The following is an 11727-nucleotide window of genomic DNA, read 5'->3' on the forward strand; positions in this document are numbered from 1 at the left end:
CTTAAAATTCATAGTGTGTCATACAGCAAACATCAGACCAACAACCAGACAGCTGCTTTACAAACACAAACCTCACCTGAGTGCTATACAAGTTATACGAAGGTGCAGCTCCCCAACACCCAGTTAACCCATGACTATGACGTTACGACCCAACCAGGAGAACAACAAACGCACGTGTGCACATTTTCAGCTGAGGATTGCGGTTTATTTTGGCTAGCCTTCAACTCAACAATCAATCATGATTTCAGTGAAATGCTAAAGTCGCTATAACTGTTACCTCGTCTGTGGTCCGCTGGCAGAACACCAGGTGCTTTCTGATCAGGTGCCGTCATGCTGTTGGTAGGCGACATAAGTTTCGTTTTTAGGTGGACGGATGGTAACATTACAGAGTTGTTGTTTTCTTTTAGCTTGAAATAACCCCATACTTTGGACACTTTCTTCTTCGGCGCTCACTATTTTCTCTCTCTTCCTCCACTTTGCAAACAGCGCCATCATAATCACGTCGTTTTCACACAGGTAAATGCGATGTGCGACAGTAATAAATGTCCGTGCGTATATAGTTATATGGATTAAACGAAACCTCGATGCAAAGAATTGGCGTCAATGCATTTTAGTAATCGAATTAATCGATTTTATTGATGAATCGTTTCAGCCCTAGTTAAGATATTTTTCTCGTCTTGTTCTCATTAACACAGAATTGTGCATCATCACATCTCCTGAGCCATGTGGATCGTCTAGGGCTGGGCGATATGAACCAAAAAGTACTGTTAGGTTGAATACCGGTATAAAATATATATCGGTATAAGTGGGCTTGGGGCCTCTTTCAGTTCTCTTCACACTCAGAGACCTAACTAACATACTGTGCCTCTGTTGTGCATACATACACATAAGTATGTAGTAGGCTATGTTGTATAAAGTTGCTGGGGAAAAAAAACTATTTTTTCTTCTGGTCTTTTCCACCTGCCATTCCGTTCACAGCAGCAGCTGCGCCGAGCGTTGAGGAGGCGTGTTGACGACGTAGCCTATCAAAACAAAACCAACGTGGAAGCTAACAAATGACATCTGACTAGTGTGTTCACTGTCTCTTTACTTGGTCTGCGCTTGTAAAATATCCACCACTCAGTATATCACAGATATATATAAATATCACCCCTCTGTATCTCTCAATATATAATATCCAAACACTCAAAAGCTAACACAAAAGCTACCATGTGTCGCCTAACCTGGGCGGCCTGCCAAAATAAAGTGCATGTGTGGGAAACCACTGACTGTTGTTTTTCTTTTTACAAGCCAGGTCTTCAGCAGTGTCGACCGGCACTGTGTCTCCTTCCATGTTGTCAGAGAATTTGTGAGTAGACTGCTGCGTGCAGATGCAGAGGGAGAGGCGGGGCTGCACGGTGAGGGAGAGAGACGAGCAAATGCTGGCAGGACAAACATAAATTAACTCAACATCAAACTATATCGGTATAAGCGGTATTGTCTAATTTTATGTCTTTTGAAATTATATCGGTATACCTCATTAAACTGAAATACCGCCCAGACCTAGTATCGTCACACCCCTAATCTGAGCTGTCACGTCCCCACCACCACTTTCCAACACAAAGTTACTTTTTCTATAGATATAGATTTAGAGGTGTTACCATGAATGGTAACATTATAATTCTGACAGTTTAAGTGATATTTTTACTTTGACTTTCTCATTCAGTCAGTCCACTATTGTCAGCCACACTTTTTCTCACTGTTTTAATACTGCGGCCGTGTTTCTTTCTTTGTTTTTCCAAATATTATGTTAATTTTTTCATCGTAAACCTCTTTATTCGCTGTTACTCACTGTGTGTGTGCTGCACACGTTTTTTCTATTTCAGCATCAATAAATCTGTGATCGACTGTGTGGTCTCGTGAAGAAAGCTGTTGACAAGCATTTATCTGAATTATTTACACCTGCCGTGACATAGTCGCTCCTACTGAGCCTGGTTTGCCTTTGTGAAAGGGATAAAGCCAGGATGCACTGATCACACTAGGTCGAGCCTAGCTTTTTCTGTTATCCTGGATTTCTAAATTCTCCTTTTGTGAAAAAGCCCTCTGGGCACTTGTTTCCTGTTCCTGCAGGTTGTTACATGTTACACATAATCCCACTTAGTTTTTATCTGACGTGTGTGTGTGTGTGTGTTTTTTTATTGTGTGTTTGTGTTTACAGAACATGGGCAGAAACTATTCCAGGTCGCGTGGAGTTCTTCTCAAGTGAGGGCTCTGACACCTCCATCCCCATTCCCATAGTGGCTCTGAGTAATGTGGATGACTCGTACCCACCGCAGAAGAAGTCTTTCATGATGCTCAAGTACATGCATGACCATTACCTGGACAAGTACGAGTGGTTTATGAGGGCCGACGACGATGTCTACATCAAGAGTGAGAAGCTGGAGAGCTTCCTGCGCAGCCTCAACAGCAGTGAGGCCATCTTCTTGGGCCAAACAGGCATGGGGGCCCGTGATGAGCTGGGGAAACTAGCCCTGGAGCCTGGGGAGAACTTCTGCATGGGAGGGCCAGGGGTCATCATGAGCCGCGAGGTCCTAAAGAGGATGGTGCCGCACATCCGAGAGTGTCTACAGGAGATGTACACCACCCATGAGGATGTGGAGGTGGGCCGTTGTGTCAGGCGGTTTGCTGGGGTCCAGTGTGTCTGGTCCTATGAGGTAAGGAGAGAGAGGGACCCGGGTTGTGGTTTACATTTCATTATCTCCAATGTACATTGTGAATAAAAGGGCAATAAATCTGCTTAGAAATCCTACAAAAAAGACAGCAGTCAGCACTTTCCCTTAGCATGTTTTCTTCAGTATTCCAATGAGCGTCATGAGTGGCAATTTGCGAAATGGTAAACAGGGGTTGTTTGGGGGTGCAGTTGCCTCAGTTTAGTCTGAGGGGCGCCTACAGTGTCAGAATTTGAAAACCCCTGGTCTACATGGTACATGGAGGAGAGAGTGGGGAAATTATTGTGCATTGTCTCTCCCTCCTGAGCTTTTAGCCTATTCAGCCATGATTCGAGTTTTCAAAATTTGGGTCTTTTATTTTAGTGGTGTGAACTTTGTACTCTTGCACTTTCTTGTTCAGGTTGGACAGCCTTCTTTGCAGCTGAGACAATGTGTTCTTCAGTAAACATAAGTCGGACAGTAGGACAGCTCCTTGAAGACTTTCCTCTGATTGTAATGTGTTAGACATGATTTTTTTTCAAAACTGCTGTCAGAATTGGGCATAACATGGTTAAGATCCCAAGCCCCTCTGGAGCAATTATTTTGAATACAGCAAATTGTACGTTGTAAACGTGCCTGCTTGGTCAGATGTATTTGTTTTTGAGTGGAATAAGAGAGCCAAGACGGTTTGTTTTAATCTCTGTGTAACTGAATTATGACCAGTTGTAGGTCATCACAAGATTGCAGCAAACCTTGTATGTGTGTGTTGGCCCTGACCCGAGGGCTGACCTCTGACCCTGCTCGGTTTACAGAACTGCACACCATTAGCCGGTACACCATGTCCTGCCTGCACTGCTGTGTGATGTTTACAAGACAAGGTTTTGATTTGTTTAGATAGCGGCACACACAGGTATGTCATTTTTATCACTTCAAGCCCACAATACTCACGGCTGAGGTACACAATTCCAAACACATTTTAAATTCAAGTCAGTCACATACGTCATTCAAAGATGGACGTGTATTCAGTTCAAAGAATAAAGTGAGAAAAAGAAGTGGTCCTTGCTGCACACTCAAGGCTTCTTCCTCACTGTACGGATTAACTGGACATTTTCAGCTGAACTGGTGTCACTGTGGCTGCTGGATTGGATTGAGTCTTTTTTGAGAGTTGTGCGAGTGTTTCCATTGTTGGCCAAGTTGGTAAGACACCGCTACCCAAATCAACCCACCACAACAGAGCAAGAAAAGCTCCGTCATCAGATGAGTGTGTTTCTGTGTGCACTCTGGTGGAGCGTTCACTCCAACCAGCCAGTTTACTGACGTTTCTAGACATGGCTGTGCCTTAGACCGTCTGCTCAAGCAAATGCAAATGACACAGCAAGGTTTAATAAGGGCCTTATGATATCCATTTAAATTTTTGCCAAATTCTGTTTTCATTTTTCTGTGTTTTTTTGTGTTCAATTTAAGCACATTTTGTCATCAGAAAGTGTGTGTGTAATCATGTGGTGGATGAGTACTATTTAACAACTCTATAAGAAAATATAAAAAATGGAATCGCTATCAATGAATCTGATGTATCGAACCAAATGTGCATATAGAAATGTTCAAATTTAGGCCTATGTGCAATTATTAATGGCCACAAATCACAATGCATGAATTATTGCAATACTTGTACTGTGATTTGTCCCCCTTATTACTTGATTGCAGGACAGCTCCCTTATGCTGCTCGATGTAGCTTTTTATGTTTTTTTCCTACGGAATACCTGACTCCGCTCACACAGCCATGAAGTCTTTAATGAGTTTATGTCCTGCACATAAACTGTAGAAGAAGATTTTGCATCTGGCGATGTGGTTGCACTTTTGAGAGTTTGCTGAAGTGATGAGCCCTGGCTAGCACGCTGATGATATGAAGGGGTGTGTGTGTGTGTGTGTGTGTGTGTGTGTGTGTGTCCTTGGTGAAACACTACAGCACAAAGAGAGCAGAGGAGACAAGCAGGGTGCACACAAATGAAACCAAAACATAGCAGTGTAGCTTGTTTGGCTTTAGTGCTGTGAAGAAGATGCTTTTAACGCTATGGAAAATGCCAATTTTTATGAATTGCAACCACATTTTGGAAGATTCCGCAACATTCTGTGTTTAACAGCTGACTCCATTTTTATTATCAAATTCCGTGATTCCATCCGCGTTTACTGCATCGCGGAATCGTAGGGTCCCAGATTAATGAATTGACTGTATGAGATTCCAGGAGAGTTGATCTGTGAATGATAAAAAGCGTCATCATGTTTGTCTGTGCTGTCATGTAAAAAAATTGAGTAGTGATGCACAATTTCACCCTTTCTTTATGTCTGGTTTATTTAGTACAGACTCTGCGGTAAGGGCCTGTGTCCACCAAAGCTTTTTTTAAGAAAAGATTAAGGTGCTACAGCAAACTTTAGAAATGTTGAACTCGTTCTGTATGTATGGTTATTATTATTGACAAGTTAGTACTTTGCATTCAAATGAGAGACTAAACACCATGTAGAGCATTTTTCTTGCACAACTGGCAACAACAACCCACAAAAGTGAAATTGCTGTTTTGTCCTACTGGAATTAATATTATTGGCTACTAATGGTAGGCTATGTAGTAGCCTGTACTGACCTGAACTATTAATAACATTAGCCCTAATCAAACCTAATGAAATCTTAACCACAGTGGTATAGGCTAATATCAGAGAATGGGTTTTATTAGTGAAACAGCTCAAATCTCAACTAATAAACTATCTGTAGGCACACTATTTGAATAAAGTGTAACCTGTAAACATATTATTATACTAACATTATACTTTTTATTCTAAATTATACCTTTACTCCTCTAGGTTGTGGATATTATTTGTTTATCAAATGGTCAGAAATAGCAAGAAAACGCATAGCAGGGCTCAACGTTAAACTTATTGCAACTGGCCCCACCAGGCCAGTAGGTTTCAAACCCACTGACAAGACAATTTTTATTGTCCCTCCTTCCAAAAGTGTTTAATCGTTTATTAAATACATTTAATACATATTTAACAAATGTGTTAAATAAAAAGGTTAACAAAACAATTTACTTAACAACTTAACAAAACCTACTAACAGACTCAAACAAGACGTGCTCTCCTGCTGACAGCCATTTATGAAAAATGTACACAGAGCAGCGGACACGAGTCGCCTCTATCCTGATGAACAGGTTGCCATGGTAGCGACCTCGCAATCATAAGGTAGTCCCGTCCAAAAGCATACACTACATTATCGTCTATTTTCCCCTAAATAGGACCATAATATACTAAATGAACATCATGCTGTGTTGAAGAAGACTTGAAACTAGCGACTGAGACCATAAACTCATTTAAAAGTGCTTACTGAGGTAATAAATCAGCTGAGAAGTAGCAACATTTTATCATTAATTTCTAATGGAACTCGCCCCCTGCTGGCCTTTGGAGAGAATGCAGCTTCACGCTGTGTGCGTGTTGTGTGAGACTGATCCAGTTCTACTAGACCAGTGTCTTTGACTGTCATTACAGTTGTGTCTGGTGGGGCAGACTGTGACACTGACAACTGAACCTTCATAAGACCAAAAACTTCTTGTGTTCTCTCCATTCTAAGTCTAAGTGCTAATTTTCCCTTTTTGAAGGAGTGATGTCTGATTGCCCTTTGTTGACTTTTCTGACATCAGTTCTGATGTTCTCTGTGATGCATCATTTGTTTATTGCTACGTCAGTTGTCACTGCAGCTTTCCAGACGTCCTGGACATTAAAAATCACTTATTTTTGTCTTTGGTTTTTAAGGTGAGATATGGCGGGCAAAAACATTGTTTTCATGAACTGATCTATTTTAAGATTTTGGGCTACTTTGCTTCCTTAACAAGTCTTCTTTCAGACTAGTGGGGGGAAAAAAAGTCAGAAATATAAATTTAGTAGTTTATTTTACTACAGTTTGTCTGTCTGCGTCTGTAGATTTTGCCTTAAAGTTAGCATTCTACCCGGGAACCTTTGGAGAGCTCTCTCTGTTCTGCACGATGCTTTTGGATCCAAATATGGTCATTTCCTTTGTACAAGCAACCAATCATGAAAGTACAGAGGCATATTTAAGCTAAGCGTGAAATCTGATTGGCCAGCATAGATTTCTGACAACGTGATTTGTAGGGCTGCAGCTAATGATGATTCTCTTCCTCCACTTTGCAAACAGCACCATCATAATCACGTCGTGTTCACACATCATCATCATCATCATCAACTTTGCAGAATTGTTGTAATTCAGCCACATTGGCGGGTTTTCGAGCCTTAACCGCTTTTTTAAGGTCATGCCACAATATCTCAATCGGATTCAATCAGAGTCAGGACTTTGACTAGGCCACTCCAAAGTCTTCCTTTTGTTAAGCCATTCAGAGGTGGACTTGCTGGTGTGTTTTGGATCATGGTCCTGCTGCAGAACCCAAGTGCGCTTCAGCTTGAGGTCACAAACAGATGGTCGGACATGCCCTTCTGGATTTTTTTGGTGAACAGCAGAATTCATGGTTCAATTTATCACAGCAAGTCCAGGTCCTGAAGCAACAAAACAACCCCAGACCATTACACTACCACCACCATATTTTACTGTTGGTATGTTGCTCCTTTTTCTGAAATGCTGTTACTTTTATGCCAGATGCAATGGCAGACACACCTTCCAAAAAGTTTAACTTTTTACTCTCGTAGGTCCACAGAGTATTTTTCCCAAAAGTCTTGGGGATCATAAAGATGTTTTTCTCAGCAGTGGTTTTCATCTTGGAACTCTGCCATGCAGGCCATTTTTGCCAAGACTCTTTGTTATGGTAGAGTCATGAACACTGACCTAAATTAAGGCGAGTGAAGCCTACCTTTTTTTGGATTTTGTTGTGGGTTTTTTTTTACCTCTTGGATGAGTCGTCGCTGCCCTCTTGGGGTAATTTTGGTCGGCCGACCACTCGTGGGTTTTCGCCATTTGTGGATAATGGCTGTCACTGTGGTTTGCTGGAGTCCCAAAGCTTTAGAAATGGCTGTATAACCTTTTCCAGACTGATAAAACTCAATTACTCTGTTTCTCATTTGTTCCTGAATTTCTTTTGATTACATAATGATGTCTAGCTTTTGAGGATCTTTTGGTCTACTTCACTTTGTCAGGGAGGTCCTATTTAAGTGATTTCTTGATTGAGAACAGGGGTGGCAATATTCAGGCCTGGGTGTGGCTAGAGAAATTGAACTCAGCTTTCCAAAGATATGATAAAGCAGGGGGGGGCAATCACTTTTTCACACAGGGCCATGTAGGTTAGAATTTTTTTCCCCTTTTAATAATAAAAACCTTCATTACACTTGTGTTATGTTGGTCTAATACTTCAATTTGTTTGATCTGAAACATTTCAGTTTGGCAAACACTTTTTCACACCAATGTATTTTTACAGGCAGTTTTCTCAAAATGAGTTTTTCCTCACACTCTGAGCCTAAAATTTCATGCAAATTAGCACATATTTCATTAGATACTGCCTCATTTGCATATATTTTTTTTATAATATTTTAGAAAACTTGTAATACAATACTGATCTTTCTGATCATGTTTCATTGGAATAGACCCAAAATAGACCCCTCAGCTCAGATCAGGGTAGAGTCTTATGTTTAATACAAGTTGATGTAATTTTTTATCATGTCTACAGAGTTCCCTAAAGGCACAGTGTGCCATAGTCACAGGGCAATATGAGGAAGCCTGTGTTAGAGTGAACTGACATACTGAGGAGGTCAGTGACCCATCAGTGCTGTCTCACAGTAGTAGTTTTTAAAAAATATAAATATATAATTCTGGTTAAGTACTTCAGCTCTCAGAGGGCCTATAGTTATAGACCAGCCTGGCTTGTTCATCTAAGAGTAATACACAGGAAGTCAGCCGCCCACACTCATGAGAAGTGCCTCAACATGCTCTTATCTCTCTGACTGTTTCTCAACCCAACACCCTATGCTGGCCCTGTCACTCTCTCTCTTCCTCAGCAAAGTTCTGAAGTGTGAGAAGCAACTCTTCCCAGTAGTACAAAGTTTCTTTTTTTCAGTATTCCCCAACAATTTAACTCCCTCTGGATACATTAAGGCTGTGTCCGAAATTTCATTCACTACTCCCTACCCCCTATGTAGGGAGTTGTATGTAGAGCAGTATATAGTGAGCTCACTTGCATTATTAAAACAACACTTTCGGACACCACCCCAGTTGTTATTTCGGCGCCGTTAATTACGTCATTGCCGTAGGACAATCAGTTTTTTCTATCAGCGCAGTGCATGATGGTGTATATATGGCTTGGTTAGTGACCATCGGTTGTACACTACTTTTCAAAATGCATTCTGGGATACATTGAGTGGACTACATAGGGAATAATAATTCACTATACATTCTGACACTACAAAATGGCGAGCTCACTATATAGTCACTCACTATATAGTCCACTATATAGTGAGTAGTGGGTGATTTCGGACACAGCCTAAGAATCAGTGATGGCTATCAGGAACCAGTACTAAATTGGTACCAGTTCCTGATTGGTCACTCGGTACCAAAATACTGACAGGTTCCTGCTAGGGCTTGGCGATCTGGCCAAAAATGTTATCATGATAAATGTCAAATCATTATTTCTTTAAAGTTTAAAGGCTGATTTTCACTCCTTAGTGAAAGTTGAATTTACCAGACGGTTAATTGTGTTTTTAAACTATTCTTTATGGTTAGAACATGACAAACACTTGCCAAAGAGTGGCAAGTGTTTGTCATGGTGGATCATTTTACCAATCTGAGGTAGAACATTCAAAATAATTCAACAAATATGCACAAGTAAAATTAAGTAAAATCTATTTTTTAATGCATTTTCCATAACAAGATAAATATCTTAATAGAAAAAATAAATGCTGATTCATTCGGAAATCAAACATTTAATGAACATGCTTATATTGTTATTGAGGAAGATTATATCACATTATTGTCATCGTTTTTAGGTCTGGGCAATAAAACAATAATGATAACTATCGCAATATAATTTTCCTCAACAATATAATAAATGTTCAGTATATTGTCAATAAATATTTGCTTTAATTCATTTGAATCACGAACAAATTAGCACTTCATTTTTCTATTAAAATATTTATTTTGTTGAGGAAGAGAGGCCTGAAACTAATCATATTTGTTGGAAAAGATAATAGTTTTGAATGTGCTAACTCAGATTTGTTAAGTAATCCACTGTTTGGCATAAAGTGTTTGTCACATTCTGACCATAATGAAAAGTTTAACCACATAACCATCTGGTTTCTTCAATTTTCACTCAGGAGCAAAAATCTGCCTTTAAAAGAATTAAGAAAGAAATAATGATTTGACATTTATTGTGATAATTATCGATATTGGGTGATATGAAATGTTTTTATCGTGATAACATTTTTGGCCTTATCGCTATGTAATGTTAGTTTATTCTAACATTACATAAATGTGATGGCGCAGTTGATAAGACACATGCCTTTGATGTGGGAGAACTGGGTTCGATTCCCACGGTGACACATCCACCATGTGTCTCTGAGTAATACAATAACTCATAGTTGCTCCTGAGGCTTGTGACCTCTGACATATAGAGTAATTGTAAGTCTGTTTGGATAAGAGAGTCAGCTAAATGACTAATTTTCTAATTTATAACCATCCCCAAATGATGATGAAGCTGCTGTTGTCAGGCAGTTATGTTTGAATTTGCTTAACTGTGTGGTTATGTCCTGTGCTCTGCAGTCACAGCTGACAGGGTAAAACATTCAAAAATGTGGGCTCGCTTTTACTCAGTTTAATGAAAAGCCAGCAAAATGTAATATATGTACATTCTATAAGTCTGAAGCAGAGGAGCATGTTTCACTGCTTTAGCAAAGAAGTGAAACCTCCTGGCTCTGATGCTGATGGGATTTGCTGAACTAAAAATGACGTCTGAAGGTAACACTTCTTATTTTTAAGTCAGAAACCCAAGTCACACCCATTCTTCATCACTGGAGGGAGAAAATGACACAGGAAAAGACCGCTTAATGTCACAGGGCTGTCACCAAGTTTGTTGTGAAAGATTTAGAGCCTTTCACTACACTGGAGTCCAGTTGGTTTAGGTATGCTCGTTAGCCAATAGCTAGCATAGCTACCTGCTAGGTAGCCTAAGTTTGAGCCGTCCTGACAACCAGATTTTTCTAACATTAAAAAACTGTAGAAAAAAAACAAAAACAGTTGAATCTTTTCATGTGATAGCTTTATTTTTTGCAAATTATGGCGAGGATGGACAAGTATCGGTATCAACAAGCAGTATCAGTATCTATTAACAATGCTATAGGTTCTAACCATTGGTGACCACTGATGTGGTGTTTTGATAAATGAAAAATATGGTCACAACATGGTTTACTAACTATATTGTTGAAAAGATATTTTGTGTCTGTACTGAAACTTGGGTGTTCAGTATCAGGTACTGAGAATATGTTGGGTTGTTTTATTTTACTGATACAGCCCGTCAGATCCATCCTGCAGGAAATATTCTCATTATTTATTAATTTTCGAAATGATTGTTGTTTTAAATGGAATGTTATTCAGCACAAATCACAGACCTGTTTCTGTTATGTCTTTATTGTTATTATAATATATATTACTAGTATTATTTTGCTCATGAGAGGATAAGCATTCATCTGCATCTGTGTGCTCTATGTGTCGGCCCTTTCCTGTTGTGGAGTGTGTTGAGACGGCCCAGTATGTGGTGAGCCTTGTGTATTTTCAGACATCCTGTGGCTACCGCTCTATGTGCTTTTCCTCTGTCTCTGCTCAGCAGTGCCTTTGCATCGTGCTAAAAGTAGGCTTTGCGAACGAGGCCCGATGAACAAATAAATGTTTGCACTTACGATTCAAAAATAAACAGAAATGGAAGACCAGAGTGCTGAATTTGCATGAATTACAGCTCTGCAGCATGAAGAGCAGGCTATGTGTGGCTGCACCAGCAGTGAACTGGAATGCAGGATGGTGACATTATGGGGGGGGGGGGGGGGGGGG

At 40.1% G+C, this 11727-nt stretch overlaps 1 protein-coding gene across 1 annotated transcript in view; it reads left to right on the top strand.

Annotated features, from left to right (window-relative positions):
* chsy1 (chondroitin sulfate synthase 1) overlaps positions 1-11727 on the top strand; it is a 72556-nt gene that overhangs the window by 7721 nt on the left and 53108 nt on the right. Inside the window, exon 2 of the mRNA XM_046073968.1 lies at positions 2198-2693. Within this exon, the coding sequence (XP_045929924.1) occupies positions 2198-2693 (496 nt within the window). The remainder of the gene's footprint in view (positions 1-2197; positions 2694-11727) is intronic.

The sequence above is a fragment of the Micropterus dolomieu genome, linkage group LG17 (assembly GCF_021292245.1).
Source record: "Micropterus dolomieu isolate WLL.071019.BEF.003 ecotype Adirondacks linkage group LG17, ASM2129224v1, whole genome shotgun sequence".
Lineage (NCBI taxonomy): Eukaryota > Metazoa > Chordata > Actinopteri > Centrarchiformes > Centrarchidae > Micropterus > Micropterus dolomieu.